The sequence below is a fragment of the Vespula pensylvanica genome, chromosome 2, assembly GCF_014466175.1.
Source record: "Vespula pensylvanica isolate Volc-1 chromosome 2, ASM1446617v1, whole genome shotgun sequence".
Lineage (NCBI taxonomy): Eukaryota > Metazoa > Arthropoda > Insecta > Hymenoptera > Vespidae > Vespula > Vespula pensylvanica.
In genome coordinates, this window is record NC_057686.1 from 9,090,963 (window position 1) to 9,110,984 (window position 20,022).

Below are 20,022 nucleotides of genomic sequence, written 5' to 3' on the forward strand. Positions count from 1 at the left end.
CTTAGAAGATCTTAGAGTTAGTCTCTGGTTCGGATCGTCGAGAAACGAGAGGACGTAAATTCCGTCCGGCCGTCTCAAATAATCACAGGGCAAATTGTCGAAGTTAACGATGCCAAATGCCTATTTATACCGAAGTTAGTGTCCGTCGAGTTAATGAATGGCATCGAACACGTGCGTGCTCGATCGACATTAATAAATCATGTATCGGTCTCTCTCTCTCTATCTCTCGTTTCTTCTTTTTCTACTCCTTCATCTTTATCGAATGCTTTCTGTCTTTTTCCTCTCCTGTTATTCCTCGAATATTAGATTTATTGAGACTTATAAAAAAAAATATATACGAGCTATTTTTTTATTGAGATTTGATACAAGTTACGATCGCAACATTATAATAAGATCTTCGCAAAAAGATTAAGATTCTAGGAACTCGATCATTAATCACTTATGAAAGTACAGAGAAAATCCTTGATCTTCCGCAATAATTAATATTAATATTACACTTAATAATATGATTAATAAAATATTACTAATGTAATAATATTATTAATAATAATATTAAGAATAATATTAATATTAATTATTAATGTAATATTAATTATTAATCAAAATGAATAAACATTAAATTTAAAACTTCGGCGTATTTAAAAGGTTTAGAATTTCTCAATTTTGATACTGTAGCTGACAATATACGTGCGATAGCAGACGAAAATATTTACGGTCATTTGAGATCTCATTGTTACAATCGTTAATGTCGTTCGATCCAAATCGTATGAAATAATGTTTAGATATTAGCCGTTAGCATTAAAAACTCGATGACATATTTTTTCGAGGATGACCCATTTTCCTTTTCCACTTTTACAGAAGATATAGTTAATGAAAAATAAAAAAAAATGTAGATATGTCAAATGAACGAATTAGAACCGAACGTGTGCTTTATCTTCATTTATCTTTGCACTTTTCGAAAGCAACGAAATGTTCGTCAACAATTTTAGATTATATTATATTTTATAAATATAAACATTGACGGAATAGTTATCGTAGCAAGGTATGATCCGTATCAGTCTGATATCACGAAATGTAGACAAATTTCAACGAAGGTATAAGATAGACGTATATCAACGTATCGGTTTGCATGATGCGTCAAAATTCGTTGAATTTGCTTACGTAGTCAAATTTCATAGCAAAATTTCTCGCAAGATATTATATTTGGTATGTATAAATGCACATACCAATCGTGTTCTCGAAAGAATATAAAAGTAATAGCTTGTTTAAATATAATAAGCAGAACATTAGCCTAAGTTAGGATCGTGATTAAAATTGACAGGATTGAAATTAACAAGAGAAAAAGAATTAATAAAACGTTGGCTCTCTTAACTTTTTCAACGAGCATCATCAATATAGTTCCTTCTTTATATTTCTCTCTCTTTCTCTTTCTGTATCTATCTGCCTCTATCTTTCTCTTTCTCCTTATGGAAAAAAAATGAAACATCGCTTCGGTATAACGGCTAGAAAGTTTCGAACGAGACTCCTGCGAAAAGTTTCGCCGCCGGGCAAGGAGAAAAAGCGAAGCATATGCGAGCATCTGGCGTTATCAAAAACGTCTCTAATGCGCAGCGCGGTAAGCCGGATAATCTGTCGGACATGAAACGTATCAAAGTTTTTTACGTTCGAGCATCCCACTTCCTCTCTCTCTTTCTCTCTCTCTCTCTCTCTCCTCTCTCTCTCTTTGCCCAATGTTTCAGGGTCATTCAACGAGAAGAAGGTTTCGATCTCTGCTTTAAATAGGTTTTTTGCTCGATAAGTTGAAAGCTTGTTCAAGAGAAGAACGACTTCTTTTAATCTTCGTTTTCTTTTTATCTTCAAGTTGACAATTTTTGTTATTCCACGTTGTTACAGTGATAGTTTTCGTCACCTATTATACTTCATGCTATGCGATAGTATATTTATAAGAGTTTATACCCTAGTTTGATAAACTTCTCTCCTTTCTCTCTCTCTCTCTCTCTCTCTCTCTCCCTCTCTTTCTATCTAACCATCTCTCTCTTTCTCTTTCTCATGGAGTTTTCTCTCTCTATCCCATAGTGTTTTCACCATCTCGTTTTCGTCAGAAACGTTCGAGTGGATTTGCATTGTAAAGCCGACGCTCTCTTAACGTCCTATGTACGCAATTTTGCTCGTTTGCACCGTCACTACGGAATTATAAGATCCGTTCTCCTCCTCCTCTTTTTCCTCCTTTTCCTTCCTTCTTCGACAACCGTAGTAGCTAGCAGCAAGGGTGGCCAAGTCTAAGGAACCGATCTGCGACTAGAGTTTCTCTACAGTGCTAGTATAATCCGAGAAAATGTATGCGACATAGAAACGAGTCGCGAAGCTCGTTACGAGAGTAAAGAGAAGCAGAGTTGGGAGGGGAACCAAGGTGGTTCGTAGGATAGTATTAACCCTAACACACGTAACACATAGCCTGGACAAGTCGAGCGAAGCAGAGCTCGTCGACTTTTTCGTCGACGATCAAGCGACTCTCTAAACTTTCTCGGCATCTCTCTCCAAACTTTTTAATTAATCTCCCTGGCCGTGAGCGCCAGGAGGTGAAAGGTCCCACTGGCGAGCAGCTTTAAGCCAGCTTGACCTAGCCGACGTCGACTTTGCCCACCCTACCGTCTCGAACGTACGTTATTTGATCGAGAAAAAAAGAAAAGAAAAACATTTACTCGAATCTTTTTCCATTGCTCGAACGTTATCGTTTTCTTATTTCGTTTATTAACTCGTCACATTTGAACATTAATTCTCGAATTTATGTTCCGATATTATCGTCATTCTTCATATTGTTATTCTTCATTTTATAGGAACAGATAAGGACATGGCTTTAAAAGTATTACTAACGAAGCACGTTTCGGGCAGAAAGAATCGATCCGATAAGTCGTTTCGTTCGAGTAGGAACAATTCGTTCGAGTAAGGAAAATATCTATAAAAGAACGCTACGTGTTTATTAACACTATCGGCAATAAGCTTATTAACACTATCGGTAATAAACATTTAACGTCGTTAATATAATATTTGAAATATAATCGTGTAATATTTAGAAAATATTTTCTCGTACCGTCGAGACAACGCAAAAAATATTACGCGTTGAGTGTACGCGATTTGCATGACGAATTCATATATCGAAATGATCAGTCGATGCTCTCGGTCGTGTAGGCTATATCCGGATATTAGTTTGAAAATTCGTTCGCTCTTGGATATTCGCGAGAGGATTATATTATCAATCAATCGTCACGAGCACACTTTTCGAAGGTTCGATTTTATTTATAATGAATAACTCTGCCAGGTGACACGCGATATTCGCTCTTCACTGAGATTATCGAGATATTCAAGTGTTTTCTACACTTCAACGTGTAATTCTTGTTATTTCTCTTTTATTTTTTACAACGACGATACATCAGATCGATTAAAATGATAATGGACGGGATCCTGTCGTAATATGAAATTTCATAAGAAATATTGCATCAGTAACAAACATGACTCTTTCATCATTCCATATTCGAGATTTTTTGTCTGAAGAAAAGAAGTGCAACGGGTTTTCACAAATATCGATCGATGGACTCGAGTACTCGAGAAGTTAACAAAAAATACGCTCACAGACAGTATGACGTAAAGAAGTGACGAAAAAGACTGCGTTACGTGCTCCCAAGAAAACAAGGTAATGTAATCTATCCGATGATCTCGCGCGATCCATCGTTCTTCGAGATCGTTTGAAGGAAAACGACAGGCAGTACGGGTTTTCCGGGAGAAAAGTGTAACGCGGCGCCAAGCAGCGACCGACGCAAGAGCAACGATGCGTCAACTTCGAGCCACGTGCTTAGCACTCGCCAGAGGCTAAGAATAATCGAGTATGTGTTGCGCCATGTTGCGATGTAAAATCTAAAGATTAATTTGAAAATAAAACAAATACAAAACCAGCTAAACTCGCTTATTCGCAATCGGTATTAAGCGAGAATACAAAAATATAAATATTTATTATTCATTTTCCCGTATAGGAAGTTGTAGGATGTTCATTGGTCATCTCAAAATCATTAAAAGAAAAAAAAATTCCGATGCATCGCCAATGAATTTTCATGAATTTATTTCCACATTCTTCAGCATGTGTCAAAGTAAATGAAAATTACAATATCTACACGAAGATATATAAAAAGATTCAAAGGCAGCCAACGAAAATACAAACTCGATGCCATAGAGCAGCAAAAATATGCTCGTCCACGGCAGGAGATTGCGATCGTATCTTTATCGAGTCGTATCTTTCGTTTTATCGGAAATCGGACTCAGCGGCTATGACGTGCACTCTGTACGAAACAAGACGAAAAAAAATTTGAGAGAAAAAGGGTACTCGTAAAAGTATTGGCGTTTTGATAAAATATTAATTGAAGGAAGCAAGAAAGGAGGAAAAAAAAGACCGGCAAAGATCATTACTCGTTGAGCAAGTAATAATTCTCGGATCGGATTAAATGCGATTGGAGTTCTAGTTGCGATTCGATGCTGATTACAACACGGCTTACTACCTGCCGTAACTCAAAGCAGATTACATTGAAATGTAATCTGCCGAATCGACTCGTACTACGATGAATTTTCTAATTTCAATACATGAACACTACATGTAGTTTAGAAGAGAATAAACGTCAGATGATAAATGAGAAAAGGATGGAAAAAAGGAAAGAAATTCGATACCGTGGTCGTTGCCATTGTCGTTGCCTTGACAGAGCTGCCGAATAATAAACTCGAGCGACATTAAAAAAAGAATAGAGAGAGTCAAAATTTTAATTCAATACAATGACTGAAACGAAGTGCGATTTGCGAAAACTTTCTTGACACCTAATATCGTTGTCAAGTGAGTTTGAAACGAACAAACTACCAAACAATAACGAATTTTCTTCCTCTCTTTTTCTCACGTTTTCACAAAGTTACAATACGTACGTGTTTTCATGAAGTAAAAGATAGAGAAAAAGAAAATTTGATTTGCGTTTTTAGATTCCGAGTTTGTTTTCTTTGTCTTTACTTCTTTTTCGAAATTCCATCGAATAGAGAAGGATAAAAAGAGAGAAAAAGAGAGAGAAACATCGATGGAAGAACTGCTTTAATTTTCTGCAGTAAGCGAATCATTTAAATGACGCAGAAGCGAAGAAAATTTGCATATTAATCGAAGAGTCCCAGAGACGCGCACCGGATTTTGAATAATTCCTGAAATCCACGTAAAAGCGAAGGCTCTGCCAGAAGCTGCGTCACGTAAATGAGATGAGAGTCTATACTTTGCCACTATTCTACGACTACCAGAACGAGTTTCGATTGGTTTTGTGATACCTCAGTTCTTCCGTAAAGCTATAAAAGTCAAGGTGAATTCAAAAATTTACCAAGTCTCGAATAACTACATAGTCTCGTTATAATTTTCAACGAACTCTTTTCCTCTTCTTCTTTTCTTGAGACGAAGAAAAGTATTATAAATTTAGTTAGAAAGTAAATTTCAACGAAAGTAAATCCTTAACGATTATTCAAGCTCCTTTCGAAGGCGTCTTGAAAATGAAAAAAGGAAAGCCATTTTCTCTATCGCCTTCTTTCACGTTTGCCCTCCTCCTATTCGGAGAGTATTATGAGATAGACAGCGTCTTCCATTTTGATCAATCCGTACGATTTATTTCCGAAAATAAGCGTAACGCGGAAAAATGACTTAAAGGAAGTACACTAGAATCTCAGGAAGATGCAGTGGTTTCAATATTTTTCACATTGCCTTGCTTTAGATGATAAGGAAGGTGAATTTTCTTTTGTGAGAATAGTACCAACGATAGCTTATTCTTGACCCTAATAAATAACACTGAAAGCAGCTTTTTATTATTTTTATAACGCATCGCACATCATTTTTATTAATCTTTTTATTTTCTTTACTGAGAACCTGTACAAATATTGAGTTAGTCTATAAGTAATGTCGGAATTTGTAGTATTTTATATTTGGATAAACAACGTTATACGTACGTACGATAAACAACGCTATACATATACAGTATTAATTAATAATTAATGTCGAAATGTGTAGTATTTTGCGCGTGTGTGTGTGTGTGTATAAATATATACAATAAAATATAAATATATTTATATTTATATGTATATATATGTATATACATGTGTGTGTGTATATATATATATATATATATATATATATATATGTATGTATGAATGTATGTATGTATGTATATATATTGTTGTTTGTTTATTATAGTGTATAAGTCGACATGACTGAATGATCAAACTAATAATTCGCTCAACATTACTCTAGCATCGTAACATCGTAACATCGTAGAAAATATTTGTCCTTTTCACGTAAATTTGTGAGTTGTTTTAGTTTCTTTGGTGGTTTACTGGAGTGATCGAAATACGGCAATTCGATCGCGATTCATAAACTTTCTGGGCTATACATCCGAATTTAAAACTAGCAAACTTCGACTTTATTTGACGTATTAGTCTTCAATAGCAAATGTATCTTTGGGAATACTATAAACTCGCCACACTGTAGTTACCCTGACTCGTTTCTGATTGCTTTCCGTTTGTTCCACGATAAACAACTCTCTTGCCAAACATACAATCGATAGATAAGAAATAAACAAATAATTTATTCATGTCACTCTGTGGTGATTTCTATTTCTCTTATTCATAATGGGCAAATGTATTATAAATTTCTCGATAAAAATTTGAATGATGCTTGATAGTTCTCTATAAAAATTATTAATTTGAAGTAATTACTGTTATGCGTTACATAGAATACTTTTAAACCTAACTTGAAGATTACAGTTTTAAAAATTCATTATGGGATTGCAATGCATTTGAAAAATGCAATTGAAAGATTCAAAAATTGTACTTCGAGTCTAATTTTTTATAGGAAAACTATACGAATGCATGAAAAATATTTATTTTCATTGAAATAGTTATAATTGATATTTAAATAAAACATCAATATTCCAATTTGAAAAAACAAATAACACAGTCGTGTTTTAAAAAAAGAATTTTCATGTATTTTTCAGATCAATTGCAATCTCTGCAAAATTAAAGCGTTTTACAAGCGACTAATTCATAAAGATTTGTCGTTAATGTGTAAAGCTCTAGCAGGAGATACGGGAGCGGGACGTAATATGTACAGTATACATGTATACTTATTACGGCGTCAGCATGCAAACTTTTGCGTTGCTTTTTTCTTGTTGAACAAACAAAATCTGTCCTATCTTGTTAGATGGTTATTTCGAAATCATGAATCTTTATTTAATTAGCGATCGCAGAAACTCTAGAACTTAGAATTTATCACCCATCCACTGCTCGTTACGACCATCTCTCACGTGTCTGTTGACAAATGGATAATTTCATTAAATATGCATTAGATTATCGTAAGAAAGACGTAAGGCGATATATCAAGCTAACGTGAAGGAACTGACATTGTTTTTGAAAAACGAAAATTTTCCATTTTCTCTAGCTTTCTTCTTCCGTGAACAAATAACAATTATGATCGTATAACGTAACGACCATAAATTAACAAATGAGTGATAATCGTCACGACAATAGAGAAACGTGATGACTCCTTCGTAATACTTTATCTTGATTACACATAAAAATTTTATATACAACAATATGCACATACAAAATATACTTTAATATACACTTACGTTAAATAAAACAAAGAAAAAAATATAATAAATAGTTATACGAGCGAAGATTGTGCTTCGTTCTTAGTGGACATAAATACGTTTAACGATTATCGTTTCGTGACTCGGGCCTTACTGATATCACGTGTATTCGATAACGAAATCGTGATGCGAATGTTATTTCCGGTATATTTTTTTTCTCTTAGATTTTCACAAAAAATTCGTAAAACATTCTTTAATAAAAATACTCGACACGTTGTATTATATCAAACTGAAGGAATCGTACATGTCCGTGAAACTTACAATTTTAATTTCTGTTTTGCTTAAGAGTTTTACAAAAGTCCAATAAAAAAATTAATCGTATGAGAATCGAGGTTCTATCGACTATAAACGTCTGAATCTTTAACGTCATCGCAACAGTTGGACGTTCGCTATCAAGTGGTCTATAGCTCATTATATATCGAAAACTTTTTGATTAAGATTAAATAGTTTTTGTCGATCGTTATCACCGCATAAACGCGATCGTATCCATGTTCGAAAAAGCATTAAAACTTGGATAAAAGAGTAATAGAGTCGCCACCGTTTCTGTTTCTATCTCATTTAACGACTTCCTTTGAACCGAAGAGGTCCAAGTGAGTCACTCCTCGAAACGTGCTCTTTATATAAACAAGTTAACATTCACGATATTATATTTCGGCATTTGTTTGTAAAAATATCAAGAATTTATTCATTGTCAGACATATACGTATTAATTATCAGAAAGACCGTTAAATATTATTCACTTTATTTAAAGGATAATATTATCAAAAATTTTTTTTCGAATAATCTGAAATACAAGATATCATATAAACGTATGAACTTACGCAGAATTAACTTGGCAGTCAATGCGTTAAAAGTTTCATGATTCGTCATTGAATTATATTGTACTATTCATCGGAGGAATTATTTTCCGTTATAGATGCTTTATGGACTGTACAAGATCAAAAAACAATTCGTTTATTGAACGCCCCGTAATGATGGTTTCACCGACCTGATTATCGAAGTATTCCCACAGCCAGCACGTTTCAGTAATAATGGAAACGGTCGAACAATACGTCAGGATTCTTCATTGGCCGTTTAATCGGGCATAAATCGTTGTTGCATCAATTACTGGACAGTCCTCGTGATGCATCGTAATATGGAACGTTGTAGAACAATTAAACGCCCGGCTCGAATCGTTATGAGAAACCGAACTTATGGAACGCAATGCGATGTCAAATTATCAAGCAATGACGTATACCACTATATCTGGTTAATAATGCGCTATTATGCAATGTGAATAATTGTAACCGGTCGTGTTCGCTCCATCACCCAGTCAAAAAGCAATTTCGAACTTTCTACCCTCTCCCTTCTTGCTTCTCTTCTCACCGCTTACATTGCATAAACGTACACGCAGCAATAAACGCGATTTCGCATTGCTACGTTTAATCTTCTTGTAGGTTCATCGAATAAAATAATTTTCCCCCTGGGCAAGGATATCACGTAGAAATATTACAGGAAATTGGCGATTTTCTTTGTGGGAACCGATAAAGGAAATTCTATTTCCCGTTCTCCTAACCTCTATAACCTCCTAACTCGTTTAAATCAAATTTCATTCCATCGGTGGTTAGAACGTTATCGTTGTTTCTCGCTGAATTAATAACTTCGAGGCGAGCCACTGCATATTCTTTGTTCGCGCATAAGAGATTTTAACCTCATAATCTATCTCAAGACGACAGACGGTGAATGAGAACACGTAATAGCCAAACGGTAAACAAAATCAACGAGAACGATCCATAAATCTGCGTTGTGCTGAGAAATATCGCAGTCTCGAGCGAAACTTGTTTAATATATTATATATATATATATATATATATATATATATATATATATATACTACATAAAATCTTAATGAACACATTTTACAGATTCGTACCTCTTTTAACGTCAAAAACAAAGAAGATGAATCGTTCGGGCTCGAGAATGCGATTGTGTGACGACTGGAATGTGTTTGGTACCAAAAAGTTATCTGCGTTATCACAGCCAACCACAATTTATGGCTATTCCTATAAATTTTAAGATGGGCCATGCGTGATGCCTTTGTAATGTAATTCTTTGCAAAACGGAGCTAATTATAAGTATTGTTGGAATTTGCGACAAACAAAGCAGAGTTACGAGCTCGACGCGTAACATTATATGGCCGGTTCTCTTTGGTCTCTCGCATTGTTTGAGCAAATAACGCGAGCGAGCGAACTCATAAGGACGTCTCGAATTACTGACTCATTGGATCGATGGCAGAAATGTGACTTTTACGATCCGGAAAGTCTAACTTTTTCTACATAAAATCTCGCAAAACATAAATTCGATAAACGAGTGAAAGTAATGCAGAGCAAATTTCGGTCAGAAAGTCGTCGATTAGATGCTTAAATAATTGCAAATGTTATTATCAAGCGGCTATATGTGCTTTGATTTTATCCTTTAATTACAAAGATTATATCGTCACGGGTCACCAGCAACCTATTACAGCGATAAATACGCTCGTACATAAGCGAGCGAAAGGACACGGTCGCAAGGAAGAAGCAAATTTTCATCATTCCAATTATTAAAATAATTTAAATTACGTTCGTTCGATTTTGAGAAAATTAATAAATTTTCATATATAATTATTGGATATTTCGTTAAACTAACCCGATATCCAGTTTTAATAGTCATCGTTAAATTATATTTACTTCTCTCGTTTGTCGAAAAATCAAACGATGAACTTTCTTCTTTTTTGATTAATAAGTGATTCTGATTAAAATAAGTGCTCTGTTTACATTAAATATATTGCCGATCCATATTTTTATTTTTCTTATCTTTATTTTTCTTTTTTTTTCTTAATTCATTTTATTCTATATTAATTTATTATTCATTAATTAATTTTTTATTTATTTATATTAATTATTTTGTTTCTCTTACGCTCCAAAGAAAATAAATACACCATCGTTTAAACATTGCGAAATAAGAAAGTCGTATCAAAGAACCGTGTTATTTAGTTAATTAATGATTCCACTCAAGTGTAATCAAAATGTGTGTATTTTCTCAAACGGAAACATATTATTAGTCTTATAGTTAACTGCTCCTGCGCGCATATACATATGTATATATTTTTCAGTCGGATTTTCATGAAAGATATAAGACCATGATAGGACGTAATTCTGTAAAATTAAATCCTTTGATACTTAGCGTTGAAAATGTGCCGGTAGCATGTAGAGTGAGCATCGCTAACATAGTTTCGTAGATATCTAACAAAAAAATAAAAGTAAAAGAAAAAAACTAAACTCCGCTTATTACCAGTAGCATTTCATGCTAGAGAAAACAATCAATGCAGTGCCGTGCTTGCAATTTATAAAAAGTTGATATCGCCTTGTCGTTGACGAAGGCTTTGCGAAAACATAGAGCAAAAACCCATGTGCAATTCGTATACGTTCCAGCAACGCAGCAGCAGCACCACTAATTTTTTCCCATTCAATCTTGCTTCTCTTGTTTACCTCTCTTTTCTACTGAAACCGTTATATTATGTTTTTAGTTTTTACGCTAACTGATTTACGGTACGCTTCTCAAACAGCACACCGGTGATATTAAATTTAGTGCAGTTGTAGAGAGAAAGAGACAGGGAGAGAGAGAGAGCGAGAGAGAGAGAGAGAGAGAGAGAGAAAGAGAGAGAGAGAGAGGATGCTCCGACTGATTATGAAGTGGCTTATGACCGAAAAGACCCGATAATACGCGAAGTAACGCGTACATCGAATTTGTTCCTGCGAATTACTCCGAGAGAAGCCATTAAAAAAATTAAACTCGATACACGTTGACACAATACGACGCAAGGGTCAACATAATGTTTCTAACACTACATTATGAATTCCAAGAACCATAACATCTTCGTCTCGTTATCATCCTATCCTTTTTTATGTTTACAGACAGAGATTAAACGGAAATCGAAATAATTACGATGAAATTTCTATTTGTTCGAATATAATTATCTATAATCGATCTTTCCATTTTCGTAAAATATTACTCTAAACGTTTCTATGAAATGTATTCATTTCGACGAGTTATTATTCACTTGTTCAATTAATCATATGTTTCTATTAGTTTGAAGAAAGAGACTTCTTACAAACGTTTTTTCTAAGGATTCCGTTTGAAACTTCTTCAAGTTTATTGCGCTAATAAATATGTTCTGCGAAAGCCTACCGATTATCTTGGATCATGGTCGTTTACGAGCCATGAAACAAATGATGGTGGCATTCTCTGATGCCAGGTAAAATAGACAACGATAACAACTGGTCGATTAAGCTTGCAAACCATCAAATATTTACCGAGTGACTCTCGCGCTCGTATCTCTCTCTCTCTCTCTCTCTCTCTCTCTCTCTCTCTCTCTCTCTCTCTCTCTCTCACTTTTCCTTCGTTAACTCAAAGAGCACGTGGGCCGAGACTGAAAGCTTGTGTGCTCGATGATCCTCGTCTCGACGTTGTCTTCGTCATTGTGTTGTCGAGGTTCCGACAAAGTCAAAGTCTTGTGACGAGACTTCTCAAAAGCTTTACCGCCAGCTATAATGTACAAGGTCACTTTCAAGCGTTACACAAAAATAATAAACCTATGAAAAATTCATTCATCGTAAGGCTATAAGATATTTTATAGTTAGGGTATCAAGAATTGAAAGGGATAGGAATCTATGAAGTAAAGATTAAAGACTAATCAAGCTTGGACCTGGTTTATACATTAGGTATATATACATAAAACGAACTGTTCCTATTTGTTTTGTTCTGTTCATTATTTAATTTCGCTTCATTATACTTCGAAGATTCGAATGAAGTATCTTCATGTTTCCAAATTATTCATTAGTAACATTAACATTCACATCACCTAATATAAACGAAAAAGTCAGTAAATTAGCTTAGTACTTAATATGTATTGTAATTCCAGGTGATAAAATATAAACGCTCGAATGACGTATCGAACTCTTTATACACGCGTAAACTCACTCAGTTTGACCTTGAATCGTATGTTCCGGCGACACTCGCTTCGTAATTGTTTCAACTAATGCAGTAAATATGTATTACGAAAGAGTCACGCTTTCCATTGTCGAACACAGCCGCCCTGTCTTATAAAAATACTTGTTAAAAGACTCCCTAGAGCTACTTGCAACAAAAAGAGAGATGCAACGAGTGATGAAAACGGAAGCATAAAAGGATTAGGTGATTTCCTACTATTGTCATTGAAGGAAAAAAATAAAAAAAGAAGAGGTCCGACAAAAATTTATTACTTCCGGTGATTTATCGCGTATTCCACTCTGTATAACAATGTTTAAAGCATCGAGATCAAATATTAGACATTTTTCAACAAACACGTTTTGATATATTCTACATTGAATAGTTGCATAGCACGAATCTCAACTTAAGAAATATTATACTCTGGGAGAACATTTTGCTTCGGGAATACAACAGGAAATAAATATCAAAACATGCTTTATGAAGAAAAGAACATTTCTAAAAGATACGATACCAATGTAAAAAAAAAAATGTATGTATATAATATTGTATCGTTTCGGTCGAATTGATCAACGAGTTCAAAATTATAATCGACCGGAATTTTTGACTTGACTCTTACGGAACATTTAGTCACGTTTGTTATGCTTGACTAAGCTCTTCACATCTCTATCTTTTATCTACGTATTTATGCTTTCGCCTTTCTGCGTGGATCATTTTTACTCTGTTTTCTCTCTCTCTCTCTCTCTCTCTCTCTCTCTCTCTCTCTCTCTCTCTCTCTCCATCCTTCTCTCCGTCTCTATTATTGTTAGAGCAAAAGCACGATTATGTTGAAAGAAGATCGTTTCTATAATAAAAGGGTCATGGAGAGAAAGAAAACGAACGTATATGGAATAAATGAGAGAAAAAGAAAAAAGAGAAAAAGAAAGAGAAAGAGAGAGAAAGATAAGGTGCAACGTAAAGAAATGAAAAGCAATATAGAAGAAAGGAAAAATAAAAAAAAAAAAAATCCGCAAGTGAAAAACAATAAGTTCTCGTTCGTGTTAACGACACAAAGGAAATGTACTTCATTGGTTACAAAGATACCACTCATATATTGTATCGAAAAAATATACCATCGTACATTTCTTCGTTTGCTCGAAAAAGGTGTATCGAAAGACGGTGGGTAAAGTGTGATGAAAATTAGGTTCGTTAAAAAAGAGGAAAATGGAACGCGGCCAAGACGATACGCAGGAGAGAGAGAGACAAGTTTCATGAATTTGTGGCACCGTTTTGTCGCACTGTTTTCGCATTTTTAGAAGTCTTTCTGCAAGGACGAATACATACTGTATACGAATGTAGATGTATATGTATAGTTATCTGTATGTTGTGTACTTCTTCGTAACGGTCTTAACGCTTACTCGCCATACTTATAAATTCAAAAATTAGTTTCATTTGTTAATTCCAAGCTCCACAAAAACACTGGAAAGTTCCAATATTAAAACATCGTGGGTTTAATTACACGTTGAATAAACATTTTGTGTATATGTGTACACATAAATAAATGTGTCATTCAATTTCCACAAAATTTGAGGGTATTTTTATACCTTCATTTTCGATTTAGAAATGAGATGAAAATGATATGTATTGGACAATTATATTTCATCACAAATGTTTCAAGAGACTCAATTTGCCGGCGTCGCCACGTGCACCGAATCCCGCGTGCGCTCATTAATATTCGTTGTAAACAAGCTTATCGCGTCTCCCAAGACAGACAGAGAGAGAGAGAGAGAGAGAGAGAGAGAGAGAGAGAGAGAGAGAGAGAAAGAGAGAGAAAGAGAAAGAGAGTGAGAGAAAGAAAGAGAGAGAAAGAGGAATGTTCGAGAAACTATATCATTTATGTACATATTATGAGAAAGAGAGAGAAAGAAAAGAAGAAAGAGAGAAAGAATGAAAGAGAGAGAGAGAGAGAGAGAGAGAGAGAGAGAGAGAGAGAGAGAGTCACGTAACACTTCATTCCAATTATGGTGAAAATATGATAATCGCTTGATAAAATTTGATTTACTATAAAGAAGGAGGTAAAGTATTCTCTTTCATATATTATGCGTTTCGAAAAATATTTATTTAAATAATATGAGAACCCAAATTCAATACTCTTTCATGAAAAAAGAAGTTCAGTATCGGTGAAGCCTCCCGTACATAGGTCCGCCGTTGATAAAAAGAAAGTTCATGAATAGTAAGCACCCATTGCACATCTCTTCGACGAACATTCTGGATTGTCCCTCTCGTATATTTTTTCACTTTGCAAAAACACGCGAAAGAGATAACGCTACTTTTTGAATCGGCTTCTATTATTAAATGTAGGTCGTGTTGCTTCATCACACGGTGTCCGTGCCGAAAAAGTAGATGAAAAAACAAAGAAAAAAAGAACAGAAAATGCATCGAGGTATATTCTCTGTAATTTTCTCTATCTTTAAAATGTGCATTCGCGAAGTGAAGGAAACAAAGAAGAAATATTGACTATCTTTATACGAAAAAAAAAAAAAGAAAAAAAAAAGAGTAGGAAAATTCACCAAACCCTTTTGTTCGATTTTCGTGCAAATTTTCGTAACAAAGAATATTCGTTCGAAACATAAGTCTACTTCTGTGGCACCTTTCCTCTCGGACAAATATCGTTCGAACGTGGATACGAACGCCAAGTTGAAATTAATCTTGGCGCCATGTCTCTAACGGTCTTCCAGTATCCGCATTCTGGTTGCTCGATTAAAGTGGAACGTTTTTCTTTTCTTTTTATTCCTTCCTATCTGCAATCACCTATCTTAGCAGTTACGCATATGATTTGAAACTTTGTCGAAGGTTTTTTATAAACGTAAACATCTTGAAAAGATCTCGATTGATCAAAAGGAAAATTCAATGAATGATCTACAAAAGTGAAGAGAAGGAAAGGAAATTAGGGATAGGATGAATCAATCTTTCGGCATAATTTCATCGGTTTGTTATCTCTGATGAGTGTCTGCGTGTCTGAGGAGAAATCCAAAGATTTTCCGCTTGCGTGATATGCAAACATCAAGTGATCTTAATGCAAACGTTAATTAAATCGATTCCAGTCTCTCTATTCTATCGCAAGATATCGCTGTTTCGATCAAAATGTTCGAACTAATTAGACTCGACCGACGAAACACTGCCAAATTACCCTAGTAAAAGATCAAGAGGCTAAGGTTTCCAACATCGACATAAAGAACCACAACAGATTTTCCATCGTAAAAACTAGATAAGTCGATTTCGAGGATTAACGTTTCTCGGAATGGAAAATTTTCAAACTGTAATGGAACGAATCGTAAAGAGTCCATGAACGCTAAAAAGAGATCAACATTTTTTTTTATTTAAGAGTCATGGATTCACTATCGTCATAGTGAAACATCGGATATGATAACGATACAAATATACAACGTGTTTCTTTGGAAGCTAAAAAATACAGAGATTTAAAAAAAAAAGAATGAATAATAAAGAGGTATCATAAATTAAAATCACACATCGTGAAAGAGCTCCGAACGATAGCCAGTTGACAGCCTCACGAGAATAATTTTGATGTTACTTCTTTTTTTATCTCGTCAGACAACGGTCACATGAATAACATGAATCACATGAGTCCATTTGATAATGATTATGTAGATACTTGTTTGTACAAGTTGACAAGTTGGCGGGATCGCGAACAGGTCAATCGTTACGATTAATTCTCTCACATGGACGTCGCAAGTTTCTGCGAATCACACATCGATGTGCCTGATAAACGATGCAGGAGATAAGAAAGTGGAGAGAGAAAGAAAGAAGAAGAGGGGGTAATATGGTAGATACATTTTTTCAGATTTCTTTCCGCACACTCCCACTCCTTTTTTATAACCAATTGGCCTATCCTTCTCTTTCCTTCTTCGTCTGGATCGTGTTTGGCACGCTTCTTCCCTCTCTTTTTCTCTCTTTCTTTCTTTCTCTCCTTCTCTCTCTCTCTCTCTCTCTCTCTCTCTCTCTCTTTCTCCATCTCTATCGCTCTTTGTCTAGGTCGTTAGCATAATAACATCAAGTGCTTTACCTCGGTAGTAGTCAGTACGTGCAGTCGTTCTGTTCGCATCACATCGATCACATTGAGTCACGCTCATTTCGCCAAATTACATAACCCGCAATACTCGATACTTCCTACGCTCGAGATACGTACACACAAGTAAACATATACATGAATCTATATATATATATATAGATTCATCTCACACGTTTGCGCATTGCTGAAGAGAACAGATATCGAGTATAAGCTGACAGAGAGCACGGTTCTTTCGTAGAAACTAGAAGTGGAAGAAGAAGGAAGAAAGAAAAGAAAGAAGACCTAGCCACGTGACTTTTCGTCCACGGGCAATCTCACGAGTGATCTTGAGAGACAGACTACTAAGCGGCTCTTCGAAGGTACTTCTTTACACTCGAGACTCGACTTCAAGCTCGAGTACTCTCGATCCGGATAGTTAAAATCGACCCTTGTGGTATTCTTCACGAAGACAACAAGTTCGTGAGACAAACGGACGTCACCACGACATTTCAAGATGACTATCGAAGCGTCTTCGATGATAGTCGACTATCTGATCTTTATTGCTTTTATCGTCATATCCTTCGTCCTACCATTATGGGGAAAATTTCGACGAAAAACGAAAGAGACCAAGGCTGATTATGTCTTCGCTGCTGGACACATTTCTATGGGTGCGATGATGTTATCCATAGCTAGAGGTACGTTAGGTGTTAGAAGTTTCCTCGGATATCCTTCCGAGCTTTACTATAGAGGCAACGCTATGTGGGAAACACTATATGGCATGCTCTTGGCATACCCCATCGTCTGCTACATCTTCGTGCCGATTTACTACGATCTTGGGATCACTTCGGTTTATCAATATTTGGATATGAGGTATCTATCTTTTTTTTCAGGAATAAATGCTGAATTATCCTCATCGTAGTCCCATATTTAATCACAATTAAAAATTGTTTAGATTCAAATCGAAGCTGGTTAGATGCATTGCAAGCTTTTCTTACGTGATACGAAGTTTGTTGAATTTAGCAGTCACCGTTTTCACGCCGTGTGTTGCTTTGAAAGCTGTCATCGGATTACCTTACTGGGCCAGCATAATCGGTATCGTCACGATATCGGTAATTTTTACATTAATGGTATGTCTTAATGTCGAATCTAGTCGGAAATAATTTCGAGCATCCGAAATTTATTATGATTGATTTTGCAGGGAGGTTTAAAGGCTGCCATTTTATCAGACGTTATACAGGGGCTCATGATGATAGGAATATCGATCGTTTTAATCGTCCAAGGTACCATAGAGGTACCAGGTGGAGTTAAACAAGTCCTCAACGTCACTATCGAGCGTGGTCGTTGGGAATTCTACAAGTAAGTACACATACGGCCCGAATCATGAATTTTCTCCGTTTCGTACTCTTGTTTAACTCAACTGTGTTCTTTTATTATTACTACTATCAGCTTCGACATGGATCCTACGGTACGTGTAACGACGGTATCAGCAGTACTCGGTCAGCTTTTCATGAGTCTATCTATTTTCGGATGTCAACAGAATTTCGTCCAGAGATACTGCAGTATGAAGAGCAAGAGAGAAGTTGTAAAGTAAGAGTTTTTTAATATTATTATATAAAAAAAAAAGAATTTGACCATATAGCGAATTTTTTCAAGATAACTACACTAAAATCATATATCAAGGATAACAAAATTAATTATAATAATTAATGATGTATCGATTAATCGCATTTCCATACGCACGTCCGTAAACCATTTTTGAATTAAAATTGCAACTTTGAGAAATCGGTAATAGGTCTGTTTTCGTGAAGTAGAAAAAGATTAATGATTACGTACTAGCATCTTCCACTTCCTGATAAGTAATTGCCGGTGAGGTAGATCGTATTAAAACGCGGGACTTCCAATGAACGAAATGAAAATGGCAATGTTAATAGTTTTTACGTATGACTATCCTTAATACACGTTATTACGATAGCACTTCTTATAGAAAATTACGATAATAACAATAATCGACGAGCGAATTATCACTACGCGACCTTGTTTGTTGCAGATCCTCATTGAAAGCTTACTTTTATTATTTCGCAGTAACTGCATATATTCTTTTCATTCTTATTTGTAAAATACTCTTTTTGTATTTTCAATATGTCATTCTTCGTAAGATAACAAACCAACTAACGCGTTAACAAGTTGTACTTTTTGTAAGACAATAATTCTTGAATATTCGTCTTGAAACCTTTTCGTCGACAAAATAAATGCTTACAGAGACTTCCTACTGTTTTCTCAACAAGAACATCTGGAAGTGAAGTAATTAGACCCAATGTGAACGCGTTCGCATGCTCGTTAATTACGCTTGCGAACATTCGGATCACGTGACGAAGAAGAGTTTCGTTATGCCAAAATTTCTCCATTATCGTACATTACTCACTTTTATTTTCTAAATCTATCCTTTCACTAAAAAGTCAATCGATCATTCTTTCTCATTATGTAGTTTACTAAATCATGTATTCTAACTAGGCAATTTAAAGATTATATAACTTTGTTGATAAAAATAAGTATAATTAATAATTTTCAATACTATTAGTTAAATTATTATCTTTCGCGGAAAAATCGTCAAAACTTTTTACGACAAATTTATGAATTTTTCATATATCTATAACGTCAACAATGTTAACGTCAGCAAATTAGGAAATACGTTTCAAGTACAAAAAGAAAAAAGAAAATTACGGGAAGTAGATGCGTTATCTATTAACATACCGTGTTTTCCTTGAAACGACCATGCAAAAGGGGATTAAGCGTCATTGTCGGGTGTCGAAATAATTCGTAAGCTATCTCTTTCGCTTGCGAAACACAACCAACTATGTTGCTTCTCCCTTGAGAATTAAATAATTCGATTCGTCGACGTGAAACTTTCCTAACTCTCACTCGATTCTTGTTCGTCTACGATGCGATAATACGAATGGTAACTATAACGACGATGACCCTCGTAGAAATAGTCGTGTAAACGACAGAAAAAGAAAAAGAGAGAGAGAGAGAGAGAGAGAGAGAGAGAGAGAAAGGTGGATACCTGTTTGAAAGTAAGAAAACAATGCTGCGGGATTGCATTTTTGAATAATAAACGAGTAGCTAGCGCCATTGTTTGTCTCATTAAATATAGAAATGGCCGGGAAACGCGAGTTTTCGAGTAGACCACTAACAAATGGAATGCGATATAAAGCTGAGAACGGTTCAAATTGCTACTAGATTCAGGCTAACCAATCAGTTGAAGTG

The 20,022-nt window shown here is 35.2% G+C and overlaps 1 protein-coding gene across 3 annotated transcripts in view; it reads left to right on the forward strand.

The window, feature by feature from the left end:
* LOC122638224 (sodium-coupled monocarboxylate transporter 1) overlaps positions 1–20,022 on the forward strand; it is a 34,579-nt gene that overhangs the window by 11,751 nt on the left and 2,806 nt on the right. For all 3 annotated transcript variants that reach the window (XM_043831088.1, XM_043831087.1, XM_043831089.1), the window contains exons 2-5: positions 17,018–17,628; positions 17,711–17,885; positions 17,957–18,114; positions 18,205–18,345. In XM_043831088.1, the coding sequence (XP_043687023.1) occupies positions 17,273–17,628; positions 17,711–17,885; positions 17,957–18,114; positions 18,205–18,345 (830 nt within the window). In that variant the 5' untranslated portion in view covers positions 17,018–17,272. The remainder of the gene's footprint in view (positions 1–17,017; positions 17,629–17,710; positions 17,886–17,956; positions 18,115–18,204; positions 18,346–20,022) is intronic.